Raw genomic sequence first — 21,524 nt, forward strand, 5'->3', positions numbered from 1 at the left:
GAATCAGAGAAACAGGGAGCGGAAACAGGAGATGTCGAAAGGGAGGAACAGCTGGGGAAAAAGAGACAGATTTGGGTAGTGGGGTCCAGAGAAAAAGGGATGGAGGAATTCCCAAGTTGTCCCGATGAATCCAAACAGTTCTCTGTTAAAACTGCAGATAACTGGGTGCAATTATGATAAAGCCCAATCACATTATTCATGTCTTTCTTTCATTTGTCTTAAAAGCTTTTGCTCATAATTAAAGTGACGCAAATGTCATATTTTATTCTTCTCTTTACAGATCACATCCTTGTCAAATGTTAAACAGTCTTGAGATTTGAGAGACATCACTTGAAGTGAAGACTGTTTGACCTTTCAGTATACTTGTCCGCAATAATTCTGAATGATGATCGAGTCTGTCTGTAGTAAAGGTCTTCTTGGTTGTTCGGTTAGAAATCTGTATCATTTCTATATGATTTGCTCGGCTTTGTGTTCACATTTTCCTCTCCTAGCCAAGTACCTCTAACCAATAGAAAGTTTTCTTATATCAAATATTAGAAACGGACTACTATTTGTATGGTTAGTTTTGCGACAGAATGGCAGTTTGTCCGAGGTGTACCTCGCCTCTCGACCTACGACAGCTGGGATAGGCTCCTTTCCCCCCTACAGCTCTGTTAAGGATAAGCTAAGGAGAATTGATGCATGGATGGATACTACTTGAATGGTGCTTTTCTACCATTTCTGAGCAATCAAAGCGCTTTAGACTACAAGTCACATTGACACAGACATCCCTTAAGTGCTTTCTACCTATCACACTCCCTGTTGATGGATAAAGTAGGGTCATCCCGACTGCACTGACCTTTCAGCTGCTAGACGACCTGCACTACCTGCTGAGCCATAACCACTTTTAAAATAACTCGACGCAGACATGTGGGAAAACAGCTTCTCCCGTGTAACTAAATTGGCTAATAATAGCAGTTCAATATTTGAGTGTTGACAAAAACAATCACCTTGGACATGATATGAGTATTGAGTGACACAGATGGACTTTGATCACCTTTTTAATACAGATGCTGTTCTGCTCTATACAATGACACATATTATAAATCTTATACAATACTAATATTTCTCTATACACATGGTCATAAATGTACAGTACAGTGTACACACATACAGTATTAACACAAATTCACTTACATGTATCTTCTCTTTACAGTAACTTTCCAGCTCACCAAGAGTTTATCACAATGGCTGATTTTCTGTCCGGCAGATGATTGTGGCCAAAGTAAAAGATTTTATCATTATTATTATTATTTGGACTAAAACCTAACTCAGACTCTTTATTATTTACATCCCTGAAAAAATGTACATGAATACACAATAATTACTGCCTTCTGTCTGTCTCACAAATAGTGTAAAAGGGGTGAGGATGAAAGAGGAGATAGCCCAAAGCCCTCCGAAGGAGCACTCCAAGTCTTGAGTCCATACAAAGTTAAAAGTTAAACTAACTACTTAGTGGACATAAATCTTTACTTACTGCAACACCCATAATACAACAGTTGATTGAGGGCTGGCTTATTGGTTTTTTTTTTTTGTTTGTTTGTTTCATTTTTTTATTTTTTTTGGTTGTTTTTTTTTTGTCCAACAAGTCTGGGAATTTGACATAAAGCCCTGAGGAGAAAAAGAGACATCAATATTGTGCAACATGTCCAGGACTCAGTCCAGAGGCGGTCTGTCTCTGTGATCATTCAAACCCCTAACCAAAAGCAGTAACTCTGCTAGCCAGAGAAACAAACAGCTAACACAAAGAGGTGTCTCACGTCTGCGGTGATTTCACCATCGTTCTGATCTCTCAAGTTCATCTTGCTTGTTAACCTGCTGTGACTTGAGAGCCTTTTATTATTGAAGTTTTCAGAAAATATTGCCCTTTAATTATCACTTTAAAAGTGAAGTTGATCCTTTTTCAGCAGTATTTTTAGCAGTTTCCTGCCATTTATACATAGTTACATATTCTCTATATCGTTCACTTTTATGTTCAGCTCCCCCCCGTTAATCAGAAGATTTCCTTTTGCCTTTCTGTTAAACATATGTTGAAAGCCAAAAGGTCTTTGTTCACACTCTCTTTGTTCACATCCTATGGGTCATTGCTTTGCTCGTTTATTGCACATAATCAGTGACACACGCACACATTTCTTCATTTACACAACCACGCAGCTTTTGCAAACGCACATGCATACATGCACACTTGCAAACAAACGCTATCATACAAATATTCTCCATAACCGTGGTCATTAAAGTTCATTTTTCCTTAAAAACAAACAAAAAATAAAAACTCATGCCTTTTAGCTTTTGCTTGCACACATTCTTCTAAAACATGGTGTTTATTGAAAATCAGGTCTAAATCAGTTTTTTGTCTTCTTCATTTTTTGCAGTTTCCTGGTTTAGTATGAGCCTGTAAACTTTGAATCTCAATGCTTGCATTTATCTGCCTTTGATTCTCTATATGCAAACAAGTTTACTCGAAGTTGATACATTGTTGTAAACATACAGCAGGACAATCAGCACCATAAGAATACTAATAACTCAATTAAGGCATGAAAAAAATAAAGCAAAGAACGGGAAACAGAGACTTCCATTAATAATTTCGTTTTTGTCACTGAGAATATCTGTGCAGGTAGATATTGATGTGCTTTCACAGATAATGATTAAATATAGATCAATGTGCAATAATTGGATGAGTGTGTGTGTATCTACCTGTGCATATGTACATGCACATGCAAGTTGAAAGTGCACGCAGGAGCAACACTGTACTGTATGTATTCGCGGTTATCTATCCTTTACCCTACATTTGGGGTGGATGTGAGTATTATTAGCAGTCATGGCTATGATGTTGTCATAAAAAGTTTTGACTAGTATTGCCACAGAGACACACTGGCCATCTTGTCAGTCAGAAAGTGGACTAATGACAGCCTTGGTAAGGAGAGCAGACTCTAATAGAGCTCATGTTTCTCCACATCTGTATGTAGCAAGAGGCCAAGAGACTTTCTCCTGACCTTTATATGCTAGCTGGTTGTCAGTTTTCCTCACACCCCATGGATCATTACACTTCATCTATACAATCCATCTCCATTGTCTTGGTAAGATACACATAGTTCTTCAAATTCACACACATATTCATACATCCACACTCTAAAGACCAGCCTCATTCCCTCACTGCCTCTGTGAGGCACCGATCAGTGCCATCACTGCCCTCCACCCGCGATTTGCGATTCTTTCTTTTGCCTCCTCCCTCTACCCAAGAGTTATGAATAACTGTCCCTCCACTAGGAGCTGGGTCCACTTGCAGAAGTGAAACGACCCTTTTCTTAACACGTGTTTTGAGTGCGCGGCGCAGTTTCTGCCTGGTGAAAGCATAGAGCAAAGGATGAAAGATGGTGGTTCCATAAGCCATGGCCAGGAAGCACAGACGGAGCCGCACCAGGCTGTCGCTCGGACCCATACACAGGATTAAAACATTGACTGCAGACAGAGGAGCCCAGCAGCCGAGGAATGTGGATATGATGATTAGGGACATTTTTAGGACGCGACGCTGACGTTCCCGACGGTCCCGGTGCCGCCGCACTGCTCGCCGCAAAGCGATGATGGCAGAAACTGAGGCCTGTACACCCATGGAGGAAGCTGGCAGTGGTGTGTTGGCGTGGGTCTGAGCTGAGGCTGAAGGTGGGGTTGGAGAAACTGGGGTGGCGGGTGTGGTTGCGATGGGGGTGGTCGCTGCAGTGCTGACAGTGGTGACTGTTGCTCCACTGTCAGACATCCCTTGGGGCATGGAGGAGAGTGGCGGGGGTGATGTCGGTGTAGGCGTGGGGGAGGGAATGAGGGAAGGATGACTGAGGTTCTGGTTCTGGTTGGAGGACACTACCTCTGTGGGCAGGCTTAAGTTCTTCTTCCTCTGCCTCCTGCAGCGTATCCTGCAGGTGGAGTCCTTTGCACGGGTACTCCTCATCATGTGAGAGCCGATGCGGATGTTGAGAGCCTGTAGGATCCTGGAGTAAGTGAACAACATAACTGCCACAGCGATAAAGAAGCAGGGCACTTGGAGGAGCAGGTGGTAATACATTGCCAAGCCTGTGTAATACCCCTGCCCTCCAACACAAAGCAATGTCCTGTTCTGCCATACTGGAGGCAGGTGTTGTGAAGGGGATGGAGGTGTAGTTGTGGGTAATAAGGAAGGGAACAGTGAGGAAAAAGTGGTGGTCTGTTCAGTGATGAGCTGAGAGTCATTGTTCTGCCTTTCCAGCTCCTCATGTTCACCATCCTCAGCCCTTGAAGAGAAGAAGTCCCCCTCAAGGAAGGGCAGGAAGAAAACGGCCAGAGACAAGGCCCACACAGTTGCCAAGAGTAGCGCAGCACGTCTGGGGGTCAGCAGACGACTGGCTGGACGCACTGAGATGTCATATCGGTCCAAGCTGATTACTAACACGTTGACTGCCGTAGCCACGCTAGTGAACGTCACACAGGCCTCATGGAAGCAGCAAAGTGTGGCCAGGCTGCTAACTCCATTTTCATTTGCTGGCAGCAGGATCACAGCCACAGTGAGTGGCAGACACAGCACACACACCAGTATGTCGAGCACATGGAGGTTGACTGTGACCAGGTTGCTGACTGAGTCCACCAGGTTGGACTGAGCACAGTACAGCACAAGAACGGTCAGGTTGCTGCTGAAGCCCAACACAAGCTCCAGCATCAGCACAGTGGTCAGAGACACCTGAAAGCCCAGAGGGTAGGGCGTGCTCCAGCCCTCCTCCACGCCCACCTCACTCCCTCCATCCAGCAGGCCTACCCCCTGGCCATCACTGGTCTCCAGGAGGTCACGATAGCCTTCGGTCTCCATTGACGCCGCGGCAGTCCTTTACACATAGCAACAGAGGCCGGCGTACCTGACCATGTTCCCTTCTTCTCTGGCTCAAAGGAGACAGCGATGGAGGAGATGTGGTTGTATCTAAGAAAAATAAAAAGAACAGACATGGAGGAGAAAAGAAAGAGAGACAGAGAGTGATCAAGCAGTTCGGCAGTCAGTTTACTCAAAAATAACGCTGCACAACAAGTACAAGTCAAACTTGTCAAATTTCACAAGCGAGGGGAAGCTACTAGCTGAAGCTACGAGGGAGGTGAAAGTGATCTCGGCAGTCAAGCGGAGTCGTGGGGTGCAGTTCAAGCTGCTGCTGATGACCCATGATGTCTCGCTGGCCTCAACAGTGAAACAACAACATGCTTCATACAGACAGTGGTAACAACTCAGGGAGGATGTGGGGCAGGATGTGTCTCGGGGTGTACGTGAATATACCTATAATCCACATAGTATGCAGAATTAAAAAGAAAAAAAGATTCCCTCATAAACATGAGTGGGCGAATGTTTGATTCATTCTTATGCAACATACATTATGTGGGTCAGAAAGCTGGCTGGATAAAGCATATACAGATAAACAGGAATAAACCAACACACCTGCACCGTCAAGATGTCAGTGACGTACTACGTGTTGTGTCTAACATCTACCTCTACGAGTACCCATTCCTAAGTGATTAACAACCCACCTTGTGAATTTACGACATACCCGTACAAATCCAATAAGTGTCAAGCTTTGTTGTTAAATCATCTTTCTGTTTTTTTGTTTTTTTCACCAGCTATATAAAATCTTCAGCTTCTACTTTCAGGAGCAGAGGTGGCAGGAGCATTGGTAGCAAGGACATTTGCAGTGCATGTCAACATTGCAGGCAGCCAACTGAGGGTGGCAGCAGTTAATAGTTCTCACAGGGAAATGTAACGAAGACGAATAGATCAATGATCCACAGACAGTGGCGCACAAACAATGCTATCAGAGAAAGACCAGCTCCCCTGGCATCCTCTCTCCACACCCCCTCTTTCTCCTTCTCCTTCCTACATCCTCCACATCCCTTTCTACTCTGTTGCCTTTCAGTTTGCTGGCTGACTGCTTTGCATGTACAGCATGTTATTCACGGCTGGTTGAACGCTCTCTTGCATTAGAGGGAATCATACAAAGTGATTAGGTCAAGAGAAGATGCCTTCATGATTTGCTTTAAGGAATTAAAGTATTCCCTCGAGTGTCTGTCTAAAGAGGAGCTACAGATCAGCGGCAGCGCTGACCCAAGCTTTCCTCTGCCACACTTTTTGTTCTCACCCTCTCGTTTGCCCTTTTCTCTTTGTTTTATTTCACAGTTTCCCTCCCATTTGTCATGTGGAAAGCACCTGCAGGCAGAGCAGGACTCAATGCAGAACAGTGGTCTATCTTAATTCGCTAATGGGTTTCATGGGGTTTGCGGTGGTGCTGGAACATTGATTTAAAGCATCATCGATCTGCCAATTTAACAAGCCTGAGGCGAGGGAGCACATAAACACACTTCCTGTCACACCCTCCCAAGTGTACCTGTGGTCTCATTTTGATTTTGAGAGGCCGGATAAAACAGTTATGAGTGACTGTGTTCAATTCCTGTGTTTTAACTACAGTTTAAGATGTTTTCTTTACTTTATCATTATTGCAAGGCAAAGTATCACGCATGGCTCAGGGGACCGAAAGTAAAATGTGGTGTTTCCCACTTTTATTACTGAAGTTTTTATGATTTTTTTTTCAGAATCATAAAAACTGAATCAATTCACAGACCTCATCACAGGAGTGAAACTTTAAAACTAAGTGGGCTTAGATCTTTTAATGTTAGCGATATTGGTTATGTTTGTCTTTGATCAATATGGCGAACAACATGCTGCAACAGAGTGTCATGGAGCTAACACTCGCTTAAACCAATCACAGTGGCAACATTGTCAGCATTGTGCTTTCCAGCACATGTGAGTGTTGTTTAACCGCTGTGGCAAATTAGGGTTGGGAAATACTTTTAAATCAATAAATGGCTGACAAAAACTGAAAGGTGGAACACAACAGTCACCTGTCACCTAAACTGTATTTTTCACAGACATTGCGACAACAAAACAGAGAATAAAATTATCCACAAGTCAATCTCTTTCAGCAAACACCAGGTCATCATTTTTTACTCTTAACTGTCCTGCCAATAATTACAAGAGGATGACTGTGTAGCGGCCCGGCAAAAAGGCAGACGACATAGCTTTCAACAAGTGCAATTTATCCTTTTCTATGGCTAATGACTCCTGCGACAGAGGATACTTGGGATGAAGCCGTAAGAGTTACAAAGGGACAGAGGCAATAGAGTAGAAAACATCAAAGTTAGCATGTGTTTGCTCCCAGCAAGACAAAATGTCAGAAGGCCTTTATATGAGCAGCTGTGACTTCGACCTGCGGGCACCAAAACTGACAATAACCTAGTTTTTACAGGGACGTGGGGAGAATAAAATTAAAGCAGACAGACGGGTAAACTTTGGGGAGTTTTTATAAAAATCACAGGTGTTTCTGTTCTTTTAGTGAGAACTTAAAACACTAAGGTTCACCTGAGGTTGCTCATGCAAGTCGTTATCACAGTAACTGAAGAAAGTTGCAAGAATCATCATCATCAATCAATTTATTTCTTTAGTTCTAACAAGTGTTTTGTGTTATTGTGGCATCCTTTTTGCAATCAGTCACAGGGTGTGGGTGTTGTGAGAAAGTGGGTTGTTGGGTTGAGCGAGTTGTGGCAACAGAAGATGGCTGTAAACAAGGGGAAACTTTGCCAGCTGAAATTACATCAACAGTGTGATTGCCAATTCAGACAGGCGGGGGAACGACAGGAAAAACAAACTTAGAGGTACAAATTGTACGATTGCTTGAAAGTTTGAAAAAAGAGGTGAAAGTTAAAGAAAGGAACAGATTTTTGGATTGATTGTAAACCCAACATTAACTGCTAGGATGTCTGTGTATTGTGTTGCATAGATGTCCACTGAAGTTAACCAGCTAGTGCCAGAACCATAAACATAGCCAGCATGACATTACTCGAGCACACACGTAACTGTTAACAACAAGAAAAAAAATGACATAAAATATTAAGAAGATGATAAATAAAATACAGATGTCTGATCACAAAACAATAGGTGAATGTTTTTTGCAATGTCCAAGGCTTGTTTACTTTTTATGTTTCACGTCTTCTTAAAAGTCAATCATGTTATTCCTGAAAATTATGCCCATTATTTAAGAAACACCATCTGTGGATAAATTGTTTGGCCATAATAACAAAGATGTGGTACAGTAATTCCCTTTTCCTGTCCATCATTTTAAGACCAAGTTTAATATCGTTAAATTCTAATATGGGTGCTTGATAGTATTTTTCAGAAAACCAATTTTGAAGTGTTATCCAAAAGGTTTGAGTGTAATTACAATCAAAAAACAGATCCTTTGAAGTTTCAATCTCTAAATCCCAAAAAGTACAGGTATTTCTGTTAATGTTGAATCTCTGTCTCAAAGATTAATGTCATTAATGATTTTAAAGTAAGTGGTAGACAGTTATACCAGATACCCTTTCTGGTTTTCAGCTGGGCTTGAACCAGCATCATTTTGATTAACAAAGCAAATACGTAAGCCACTACTGAGCACAACAAAGTGGGCTCAGGCGACGTGGCCCGAGCCCATGGACTCAGAAGGACAGTGCTTACAGAGGAAGACAGAAAGCCATTTCCCTGTATAGAGCTAGCAGTCTTCCTGAAACCACAGCTATCGTCTTCTGGTGGTCTTCAGATCGAATGCAGGGTTAATGCACTTCTGCACTGGCTTAATGTTTGTGCTCCAGAAGCTACGTCAATGTTTTATAGAGTCCATGGCCTGAACATACCCTTGTAGAACACCACTTTGTACTTAAATATGGGACAGTAAGTCAAGTGTCCACTCTGCCCACAATCGAGGGAGGACAAGCGGTTCTGCCTAGAGATAAATTCTTTCCATTGTCTCTGATTTCAACCTTTTGGGCCATCGTTGTGGAGAGCAGGCAGTTGATAAATTAAACAGTAAATACAACAATGTTTGAGAACAGGGTTAAAGAGACAGGGCTGTCTGTCTCTGGTCTGTTTTTCCCTGCGCAACTCTCGTCGCACTTATGCCTCCTTGCACACCACTTACCACATCCTCTCCTCCCAGCCATCATAGTCAAGCCATCAGATCATGCTGTAGCACTGTCTGGCAACACAAACACCAGCTACCCCTACATTAATGCCTTAGAATTAAAGTTTGGCTAAGAAACTTTTTTTTAAGTATTTCTTCAGCCCTGAAACAAAGTATCCCACTTATTACTTTATATAGCCTCTGTAGAAACTATCTACACCCTCACTTATCTTAACTGCACTACTGTATAGCTCTGTGTAAATAATCATTCTGTACATTCGATAATCTTTAATCCTACAACTGTTTACAACTTGCATAGTTCCCATTTCTGTATAGCTGTATATCCCAGATTCTGTAAAGTTATTTATTTCATATTCTGTATAGTTTTTCATATTTATATCCTGTTCATATCCTGTACATAGCTTGTACTCACTACAGCCTGTACATACTTATAGTTATAGAATATTCACAACATACTTCATACCGTGTACATTATAACATACCATAATAGACCCATTTCTGTAATATACTCACATATCTATATTATTGCTAATATATATTGTAATATATCTATATCACTAAAGCACTTCTGGATGGATGCAAACTGCATTTCGTTGCCCTGTACCTGTGCATGTGCAATGACAATAAAGTTGAATTCTATTCTATTCTATTCTACATTTTTAAGGCATGTACAAAATTTTACATTGCAAAACGACTTTGCCTTTAGTGCTAAACCAGGCAAATAAATCTGAGAAGCAATTTTAAAGTTTAATGTAGCAGCACTGTTCAATTCTGCTAAATTGGTTTGGGTAGCCCCATGGGTCTTCTCTTATCAATCACCAGCAGAATTTACAATCATGTACTGAAAGCGAAATACAATGACTGCTTGGTTCGGTGCGGAACTGAATGAGTAGCTGTCATCGGGAGATTTTACTCAGGCTTTACAGATGTTTTCATCACATCTGGTCTCTCATTTACTGTAGCTTGTATGACTCTCTCCAAAACAACAAACTGTGTCCTAGATTTCACAGCTTCCTGGGCCCTGCTGTCGGGGTCGTTATAGGTGTTGGGCAGGAGATGACAAGCTGTCAAGCCTGTTCTCACATTATCAGAGGGTGAATAGTAAAGCAGATCCCGTTAGTGCCAAAAACTTCACTTTCCTCCTTTCTTTTCGAACTTTCCTCCTGCTTTGTGATCTTGCATTCACTCTGCACACAGGTACAAACAAGCTCTCCATGTATTTAATTTGTACTCCTGACAACAAGTTTGCTGCCAGAGGCTTAATTACTTCTTCCCAGCACAAGACAAACAGTCGGCATGCTTGCGTCCCAGGCATCATCTAAAACAACATGGCGTGAGGTGTTTCTTGCCATATTTCTTACTGTGAGAGAGCGAGGAGAAGGAGAAAAATAGATGAAGAAAAGGTTGTATATAAATAATTATAGCAAGAGTACAATACATTGTTCCAATCGCAGCCACCAGGGAGCTGACAAAATCCACTTTGCACAAGTTCAGAGTGAAGCAGTAGCTCAGTAGAAGTCAAGATAAAATTCAGGTTCCAAGTTAATGGCACAGCTCTTTGCCACCTGTGTTTACTCAACCGCTGTTTTTATATTTTTTACTGCTTTCCTTTCATTGAACTTGGCTTCGAGACCCAACTTTGTAAAAACACTATAAAGTCATTTCCATTATGCTACCTCAATTGGTAAAGTCACTTGACATTCACTTCAAAACTAGTAGAACTCCCTGGACATGAACCACACACACATTTTCCTTGCAAGTCTGCAGTGAAGCACAAAGAGTTTATTGAATCTGGTCCTGCGTGTCGTGACCTCAGTCCATCGTGCTGCTGCGTGGCAGGGTATCTGCAGTACCTGCTGCTGCTGAAAGTGCTGATCTGTGCCTAGGATCATGTTCCAATTTTCACCTCAGTCCTAGGCAATATAGAAGTGACAGTGGTTGGTATGTATGAGACTTGGGATGATGGGCCAATTATGTAAAAAAAAAACCAGAAAGCTTTTAGTGCTCAAACTGCATCTATCTGAGGAAGAAACTAATTTTTACAGAAGACAATATCCACAGAATCTCTGCAGAGAGTTTGTTGTCTTTGGATGATTCATGAATCTGAGTGTTGCTGTAAGTTGGAAAAATAAGACAAAGGTGTCAAAGGCTGAATATGAAGTGGAGGCACTTCAGGATGACAGATATACAGCTCTTTTTTTCCATGCAGTAAGCAGTACTTTTACTGGCACTGTGGATTGATTTAAGTTAGTCAACTTGGTGTCTCCTACTGCAAGAAGTTCTTAAGTTCTCCTGATGGACTTAAATATCTCTTTTAATCTGTTTAAAACTATTTAACTGTGCTGCGTCACATTGGCGACCTGTCCAGGGTGTACTCCACCACTTGCCTTATGGTAGCGAGGATAGACTCCAGCCCTTCCACAGCCCTGATAAGAATAAGTGGATGAGAATGGATGGATGGATATTTAACTGTGACTCTCTCCTCAAGGATGGAGATCGTCAGATTGTCAGTGTTCTTATGTAAATGTCGAGGCTCTTACCAAAAGCGATGAGAGAAGGAAAATGTTATAATATTAACCTGTACCAAGAGAGCACTGCCTCTGAGTACAAAGATGGAAGCTTCATTGTACTATGGCTTATTTAGGTTCCTATCTACAATATGGAAAAACTGTTATCTCCTTTTCTGATGGATTTTTCCTTGTAAAATGTCAGTACAAAATGGTAAAATGTGAACAAAGGCTTTGTTCTTTGATTCGACAAGACTATCACCAAAAGTTGACATTTAGGGAAGAAAGTAAATCAGTAGGGAGAGTGATAGGACAGGGGAGGAGATAAGGAGGGGGGAAAGTGAATGCAAACAGGATGATGGCGGATGCGGCACGCTGACTCATGGTTTTCTTAGGTATTCCTGATGTCCGCAACAAGACAATCGATCAAAGGCTTAACTTTCCCATGTAATTCATCTCGCAGCACTAAGGGCAAGCAGCCACCAGCTGGGCAGCAGCATCCCTGGCAGGCTCCCAGTAAAGCAGCCTGGACAGGCCAGCAATAGATCCAGTTCAGTGAGAGCACCAACCTACCTAATGTGCTCCTCATCAGGACAGCTTTCGGAACTTCGGGAGAAAGGCACACAACAAGATCATTACTGTGTGCTTGTTACAGGTGGAAATATCCACCTGTAACTCAACAACACTTCTCTTAAGTGAGGCCAAACAATCACAAACCCATAAAAATTTCAAAATGGGTTATCATAAATCCTGCCAAGCTTACCAAAGACATACAAGCACACGATGTAGTCCACAATGTATTACTAACTGCCACCCACTGCCAGCCCACGTCTCTGCTTGCTCTCCCTGCCCGTCTGCACTCCACAGATACAGTGAAAGATGGATTGCTATCTGAGGTGAATGACATGTTGTGTGCTTAAGAAACTGCTGAATCCCAGCCACACAAGTGGAGGAGAAAGGTATGGGGGTAGCAGGAGGTAAGATAAAAGCAGGAGGTAGGTGCAGTGAGGGACTGATGGATAGGAGGGAGGCTTAGGGGTGTGCAGATGGATGCTGAGTTGTGTGCTTGCTCGAGGGGAAAGTCTGCTCCCCGCTCACTACCACAATCCATTTCTCCTTTGAATAGTTACACCATCAGCCCCCTACACCATCTATCTTACAACCAGCACATGGCTCTTTGCTTTTATACTCTACAATATCTTTGTGTAATCCCCCAAGACTTTCAGGACAGACTGTGATTTTTAATATTAAACTAGCTTTATAATGCAACTGTGCAAGGAGCCTCCCATGGATTACACAAATTACATCAGAGACGCATAAAATAACACAACACTAGAATATCCAGACATCTTCTATATGATACATTATTTCTGACAGGGTGCTACCTATAAAGATGCCATGCTAGGCAGGTATGTAATCTATTAGTTCAGCTCTGTATAGAAATAAGACTCTGGTCCCTAAACAGCTCTGGTCCACAGGGTGTGAGACATCATTACCACCTGACAGAACGTTCGATGGATTTCATTTGGCTCCCCCTTTTGTTAAAGATACTCCTCTATATCATCTATCCAGCTCTAAACTGTCAAGCCCATAATTTTGTTATTGCACACACCACCCATCAATAAGCACTAATCAAGGCTGCTGTGCAATCACAGCTTTCTAAAAGAAGCAGCGATTAAAATCAAGTGTGAGAGCTGGTCAAAGCATAAATAAAACACAATAATAACAATAACAATAATAATGATGATGATGACGATGATGAGGTGGAGGAGGAGGCTGTCCACTGCCACATAATGACAGAATGGAAAGGATTAGCAATTATATAAGACAACAAAACAGGATAGATAAATGCCCCTTCATTTCTTATGTGCTCTAAAGTGATTGTGATTAGCAATGTGTCCCTCCACTTTTCCATTTCAGCAGCATTTTCCACCAGGAATAATGGCCAGTCTGAATGGAGTCATCACGCTCAAGTGCTGTGCCCACCTCTCATGATTTATATTGTACTGGAGTGTTGTGAATAAATAGTCAAGTCACAGTGTGAGCTCTGCAGCCACTTTAATGACACTCTGGTAATGCCAAACCAGCAGCTGTGTGATAACAGGCTTAGCGCCACTTATTTAGCACAGAGTAGCTTGAATCCATGTTATTTTACACATATCTACATTGCCACACTAAATGTATCAATTCATAAATGCTCCAAGTCTCAGACAAGCATGAGCTTTTATCCCAGGATGGTGGGATTGGTCTTTCTTCATCCTTTAATAAAAGGGTGACTCTTATTTTATTTATTGCTGAAAACTTGTATCAGATTTACTTACCAAATTATCTAGTACATAACCTGGGGAAACAGTTAGATTATGTCTGCAAACTCAGAAAGAAACATCATCATTTATATCTTAAAGATGACAGGGCTTCGGGCATACATAGCAAAAATTTTGCATTCAAAGTTTTATATCAGGGGTTCATAAACAGTGGACAGTTAAAGATGCTGTTTAGCTGCCTTGGGGGAATCTGGAGTTCCCTAATATTTGGATATTCAGTACGAAATTTCTGTTTTTCTCTGGGAAGGCATCCAACATTGTTTCAACAGAGTAAATCTTGACAAGTGCATTAATTGGGTTTGCACACTTAAGTTTTTCCTCCATCTGGAAAGATTGCTTAACACAGCAGAATAAACAATAGTGTACATGTAAAGAAAAGTATCCCCACACACATGAAGGCTAATTGTGCAAGATTTGAATCAATGATGCAGTGATTGTATTTTTGTTTGTTAACACAAAACAGCAAGTTGGATTGTGGCTCCTTTATTTTCTTTGCATTTGCAAAGAGAGAGATAAGATCTTTTTCACTGTGTTCTGTGGAGTCGTATGCTAAACAAGCATATTTTCATGTTATCAATCCTGGCTAGGCTCAGTTTACTGCACAATAACATCGAATTTGATTAATTCTTTTAGGCTTATCGAAATGTTTTGCATGTTTCCCTGCAATCGTTGGCTCATTAAGGTTGTATCAGTGGAAAAGTATAAAAGCATGAGACCATTGTCGCTCTCTGATTTGTGCATGAGCAGCTTTGTACAAGCAAAAACAGCAACTCAAGCATAACGACACTGCTCCACTGCACTACTAATGGTCAAAATCTCAAAAAAGGGTGTAAAAGAAAGTGACCCACTGAAACTGTGTGTCAGCAACAGAGCAGCTTTTTTTAAAAAATTTATTTATCATTCAAAGCTAATGGGACAATTTTGCACTAATGTAGTGCTCCCAGTCAGATTAAACTAAACCTGGCCTTGCTTTCAATCAGTGGCTCTCTCTGTATACAGAGAGCGAAATCTCTCTATGCACTCTCTCTCTCTCTGCTCTTTGAAGCAGATTCACACTCAATGTCCACTCAGTGCCTGAGCTTAGGAGAACTGGGGAGCAGCTCAAGAGGTCCAAAAGCTGAAAATGAAAGAAAAAAAAAGATTTGAAAGCATTTCAGTGCAGTGGAGTAAATCTAAGTGATGATGAAGTTGTCTGCACCAGGTTAAAATGATTGAGCTATCTCACTCTAGAAGGCAATTAAATCTCAATTAATTTCATTCATCTCCTGCAGACAGGACATGATTGGCCAAGAGGGGAAGGATTTACTGTAAGCATCTATATTGATGACATTTAGAAGTTTAATCTGAGAAAGGGAACACAAACACATGCTCAAACATGGTGTACATAACACCATAACTTCTATACACACCTTCAGCCAATGTAGCAGAGGTATATGTACATGTAATTATATTACATCATAAGCAAATATGTTATGTAAGCAAAGCAAAAACAAAAACCTGCAGTGTTAGTATACAGACGGGTGGAATAATGGAGTTCTCTTCCTTGTTGCCTCTGCCTCTCTTTACTTGATAGTCTATTTACACATGCTCACTACATTCTGCTTTTCTAATGATGTATTGTTCCATCCTCACTCTATATTTGCTCTTCGTGTGCTGTGCTTCTACTATCATCCCCCTCATCTGCTTCACCTATCTGTTTTTCTGCACTCGCACACATCAAGGAACAGTGTTATTTGGAAATTAGGTTTAGTGTGGATTTTAATTTCACACAGTGACCGGTGGTGCACTGAAAAGAAGGAAGAGCAATCTCAGCCATCATTTATCGCTCTGTGGACAAGGAAGTTAATGGCATTTATTAAGTCTTGAGTTTTCTTTGTTGTGCTATTCCCAAGGCTGCTTTTCTTTAAAAAATATTTTTAATTTCTGACAATTTTATGCACGAATGTGGGCGCATTTATACCTCATGTTCAAAAATAGCACAGAGGTCTGACAGCTTTTATCAATGATTCAGGTTAACCGAAAAAAGGATGTGACCAGTGCAGTGGAAATATTGTTCTAATTAGGAACATACAAATATAGACACTGTTTGATTAATTTAACTACAGATGTCCTTAATTACAGCTGCTTTTAAACCTTGCTGGAGGCTTGGACAGCAGTAAATTAGATTTTCAGTGACTGCAAAGTGATTTTGCACACATCCATCAAAACGTATTCACGACAAACAAGCAAACAAAAATTGAACGTGACACTTAAGTCGTTGAAAGTTTCATTGACAATTAAACACAAATTTGACACATTCCTTACATATAAAAAAGTAAAGGGATATAATAAAACAATCAGTTGTGTTAAAACAAGATTCTGCCAACAGAGAAAATGGGAACTTACTATAGCAAAGGAACAGCTCTCCCATAAATCTTGTGTACTTTTCCCCACACTGATGTTGTCCTGCAGTACCCTTTAATCATCTCCACTTCAGTGTTGATATATAAATCAGCATGTCAGATTATAAGTACTCCATTGGTTATTGCGCTGAAACAAATTATTGCTGCTTTTGACTGTGCTGCGACATCTAGAGTGACATGCGTGATGCGTCCCCACCAGCAGCATCAAAGCTCCTCTATAAATACACGCATAATCGCAAACACATAATGACCCATATGCAAAGCAAACATACAAGCTGCTACTATATAAGAGTGAATGGAAATGGAAAAACAATTAGCCCTTTTGAGACTCACAGCGGGGAATGCAAAAGAAACAGAGCTCTTAAATGAGCACACATGTACAAAAACAAGGTTTTCACTCGTAGTTTTTTGCATGCTTGTACTCCTGATACATGACACTCAACATGAAGCTACATGTGAAATACATTTATCTGTCTTGTGTAACATACAATTTAACAACAGAGAGAGTTCATCTTTTTTGTTATTACAAGACTTTTTAAAAACAGGTTTTATTGTTATGTTCCAAATCAAGTTACTATATATGCATCTTTGTCCAAAAAAGGGTTAAAAGTTACCAAAACTGATATGGTTGTGTTCCTGAAGAGTACTCTTCAAGCCCCTTTTTTAGCTGGATTTTGAATGCGTTTTGTTTATCTTTGTAAAAAAATAAACAGTGACCCCCCTTTTATATGTATTTTTTTCTAGTTAGATTCACTGAGGTAAAAACAATGCCCCAGTATTTTAGGCTGAGCTCAGCAGAAATTGTAATTAGCTGACACATTATTGCAGTATATATAGCGCTAGGTGTTACAAGTGATTACGACATGTCAGAGGGTGTTTGAAAGAGGAATTCAGTGCAATAATGCAGGAGAATGTGAGAAATGAGTGAACAAAAAAGTTCATAAAAATTCTTAATTCATATTAATGAATTAATTAATGCAATAATAAAAAGCTTCCTGCTATGCACAAATATGATGCTATGTAGCAAAATATTTTCCTTCATTTTTATCATGCAGATGACTTCTTGCAAACGGGCAGCACCACTGTAACTACTGGAAAATGTGTTGCTTTGCAGGTGCAAAGTTGTTTGGCAGACAGAAACCTATCTCACAAGACCAGCGTACCAGTGCTCTCCTATTTTATATCTAATGAAGAAGAGAGGAGTGTTTAAAACCGTCCTGCTCCTCACTCAAAGAGACAGTCTGCGGGAAACTATCAACATAATAATGTAGACTTTAAAAAAACATTGCTATTTCCTCCAGGAAATTTAAGGAAGACCAGGGAGCTTAACAGTGAGACATCATCACATTTTTTTTTCTTTTTAAATAAAATCAAAACTCTACAGTACAAACCATCCAGTCATTAATATTGATATTTTTCGCAGGCTTTGATGAAGGGCAGCAGCTCGGCCAAAAATATTATGCTATTAAGCATATATGCATAAATGTAAGATATGTAAATAAATGCAGGAGAGCCTTGATAAACTATCCTTTGAAATCATGATATCAGTGGGTTATAACAGTTGGAGACCAACAAAGCATGTTTAATGTGGAATAATTTTATCTGACTAAAACATTAAACGTCAAAACGTTAGTTTATGCACCGAGTACTCGCTCTTAAAACGATCAAACGGTGCACCTTCACCAAGCGTGGCGCATGCATGTGGCTGAAGCATAACAATCACTGTGGGTCTCTGAAAAATGGGGGACTTGGAGGATGAAAATCATCATCTGATCATATTCAAAAAGAATCAGAGAAAAAGAGCAAAAAACAGCACAGTGACCCCCCCCCCCCCAAAAAAAAGGAAGAAGAAAAAAAGGTTTGATTTAGATATATTTTTTACTGCAATACAAGAAACTTATTGTCTGCTGTTACTGAACAGAACGATGAAGCCTATCTACACCGTCACAAACTGAATGATTGCTGTCCTGCTGATCACTTTATATTTGAGAGCGAAAAAAAGCGATTAAAAAGATCCCCCTAATGTGCTGTTCTGACACCAGGGTGATTTGTTATTGTTGCCTGTAAGATGCAATAAAACTGTCTTATCCCGCCATAAGAGACCCAGCATTTGTTTTATTTTGCAGTATCCATTTGACAGCCAAAAACCTTTCTAGTCAAATGAGACTAGTATCTTATCTCTAAGATACTAGGAATTAATAAAAGCAAGTCTAATGAGAAAAAGTGCCTTAGACAGATGTTAAACTTACCAGCTTGGTTAATGGGAATTCCCTTTACATCCTACTGCAGGTGTCGGTGCGCTGCGCTTTCTCGAGCACTGGACCCCCGATTCACTCCAGCGCTCTCCAGGACAGCCGGCTGTCAGCCAAAAACGTGACCGGAATAATTTGCCTCCGTTTTGTCATAAATATTACAACGGGAGGGGGGGGGAAACCCTTCACGGCTGCAGATACGGGGCGCAGCCAGTGGCTGCTGTGCGCTCACGAATAAGGTAAGATGAGAGTGTGTCTTGGCGTTTTTCTTAGCCTCCCCCATTCAACAAGGCGCGTTACACCTGTCCACTTTTATTCCGCGGACTTGTACAGCATCCCACGCAAGGACCGGCCAAACGCATGATCATGCGCTAACCGCTCGCTGGAGCGCAGTCGCCGCTCCATCCCAGCGACCAATACGGTGATCTGCAAGCGGAGGGTGGAGGGAGGATGGAAAGGGGGGTTTTCGTTGGAAGGGGTGGAGACAGGGATGCAGGGGGAGCGGTGTGTGTGTGTGTGTGTGTGTGTGTGTGTGTGTGTGTGTGTGTGTGTGTGTGTGTGTGTGTGTGTAAGATGGTAGCCTTTCACAAGGACGACCTGAAATTCCTCAAGGATGAGCGCTCTTCTGTAGTAATTCAGTGAGATTTCCCATTCTCCTACCCTCCCTCTCGCAAAACATTAGGCACACTTCACATGTCTCCCTCAAAGGAAAATGACTGGATATATTCTTGACATGATAATATCACTTTGCCCCGCCACCATTGTGAGGAGGCTATTTGAGGGTCTGTCTTGGTTGCACTGGGGGCTGTACAGTGAATGTCTGCACAGCTCATATCAGATTCAGAATTTTCATGTGCATGGTGCTGCTGGTGCAGCTGGTAGATAAGCTGGTTAAAGAACAGATTCATGAAGTTTGACATCATAAATCACACAAGACTGCCATCCACTGTAAGCCACATCCTTCTATCTGCTACACTGTGAACAGTGTGCCATTAGCTCTGTGCAGGGATCAAGGTCACCCACTGATAAATGTGCGACCTTGAGCACAGAGTCGATATAAGGTCCCTTGACAGCGCAGTTCTCATGGCACTGTTTGTTTTAGGGGCTTAAATCACAATGCAAGTATCTGTAACATAATGTGCAAAGGTGGATTTAGATAAAAGGTATGTGCACTTGGCAGTCTCTAAAGGGGAGCTGGGGCAGCTGATGTCAGCTGTTCTTTGTTCATAAACTCCCACAGGGCGAAAAAAACAAACAAACAAAAAACATTAAGGCGCTTTCTCATGTTCAAATGTGTTAGGAAAGCAAAAAATAATTACTAAACACACTTTGAATAGTTAAATGCTTCTTGAACCTTTTACACCTGCGTCTGAAATTTCAGCGATGACTCATGTATGCTAGAGGCATACAGATGTAACAGATGGTGGAATCATTTCTGAATGACAAACCTTTAATGTTTCAAAAAAAAAAAACTAATTAGTCATCTGTTGGATCAACATATTCTTTAGAGAAGAGTTTAGTTTTTCTTGTTTGAAAATGTTTAGGTTAGTTTGATTTTATTAGTTTTAGTCATTTCATTCAACAATCAAATACTAAAAATAAGAATATTGCATCAATATATTAATTTACTTTAGTTTTCCAAGTTAACAAAATTGTATCAGATAGTTAACGTTGTTTTTTTTTAAATAACAAGATGTGGATAACAAGATGTATACAGCAAATAAATGGACTGGTTCTTATAAAATACTTTTCTGCCCTGTTTGAGCACTCAAAGTGTTTATTACAAGCGCCATTCACACCAGATTTTTTTCTCTATGCTTAAGTGCTTTCTGTCTAACATTCATACACATTACACACATATGGCTTAATAGACTGGTAAGGAGGGCCAGTCTGTCCTGGACAATTCCCCTGATTACATAGTGGTGGTGGGTGAGAGGAGGATGTTAGCCAATCTCATATCCATTATGAACAACACCTCTCACCCGCTGCATTCGACTGTAGAGGCCCTGAGCAGCTCCTTCAGCTGTAAACTGCAGAGTGCTATCACAGCTCCTTCATGTGCATTACACATATTGAAGTTTTTGCCTTTTAAAAAGATAATTTATACCTTTTTCTTATTTATTTACATTTTTAATGTGTCTAATATATCCCTAATTCACTTTTTCTTGCTGACCATTGTGCTTCTGTAACAACTGAATTTTCCCAGTGTGCGATAAATAAAGTCTATGTTATTCACACTCTGATGAACACTATGGGAGCAGGTTGGGGTTCAGTATATTCCCCAAGCATGATTTGGTATGCACATGCACAGAGGGATCAAACCACCAGCCTTCCAATTACTTCCTGAGCCACAACCACCCCACAAGCGAACCGCAACAGTTCACTTAGCTCACGACAAAGGCTGACCTGACTGACCAAAATGGTTGAAGCTTTGTGCAATGACCTAGTGATCTCATTCCTTTTGGTCTGGGACCAACTGGTAACTGTTAGAAATCATCAAAAATCGCAAATTGATTGTCATTTACATACACAGAAACAAACGTCTTACATTCAATATCGAGGCAGAACCTCGTAGATCTGAAACAGAATTTCAGGAATTCCTCAACAAATAGTGGCACAGTTGCTGCGGGACAGCAAGTGCAAAATGACACGAATGCTCGGTAACACAATAACCACAATACAAATACCTGGCAACCAGCTGAGTTGAGTCACCTATTGCAAAGTGACGTCTATCAGATAAATAGATATCATGTAGAGTCAGTGCAGACTGACTTAGTTTAATTGAAACATGTTGGAAATTGCATTTATCCTTAAATTAAATGGCAATTATTTGCAAACTGTCTGAGAGGGATTTCAGTGTGTCCAAATCAGACCGGGATGGTTCAGACAGAGGCTGCTGTGTTGCAAGCTCAACCTCTGGGTATTCACTTGGTTGCAGCAACTACTTGCAATATGTCACTGAGTGTGAAAAAAATCAGTGCAATCACCA

The 21,524-nt window shown here is 41.0% G+C and overlaps 1 protein-coding gene across 1 annotated transcript; it reads right to left on the reverse strand.

Moving 5' to 3' along the window:
* Positions 1–1,024: 1,024 nt before the first annotated feature.
* Positions 1,025–18,985, reverse strand: LOC146709594 (G protein-coupled receptor 22-like). The gene is made up of 2 exons (XM_085456637.1): positions 18,533–18,985; positions 1,025–4,978 (listed from the first exon to the last, which is right to left on the reverse strand). The coding sequence occupies exon 2, from the start codon at positions 4,868–4,870 to the stop codon at positions 3,182–3,184; it is 1,689 nt and encodes a 562-aa protein (XP_085312763.1). The 5' UTR covers positions 4,871–4,978; positions 18,533–18,985; the 3' UTR covers positions 1,025–3,181.
* Between the last annotated feature and the right edge of the window lie 2,539 nt (positions 18,986–21,524).

The sequence above is a fragment of the Copadichromis virginalis genome, linkage group LG5 (genome assembly GCF_057382275.1).
Source record: "Copadichromis virginalis isolate Kocher_CV1m ecotype Utaka linkage group LG5, C_Virginalis_male_GT1.1, whole genome shotgun sequence".
NCBI lineage: Eukaryota > Metazoa > Chordata > Actinopteri > Cichliformes > Cichlidae > Copadichromis > Copadichromis virginalis.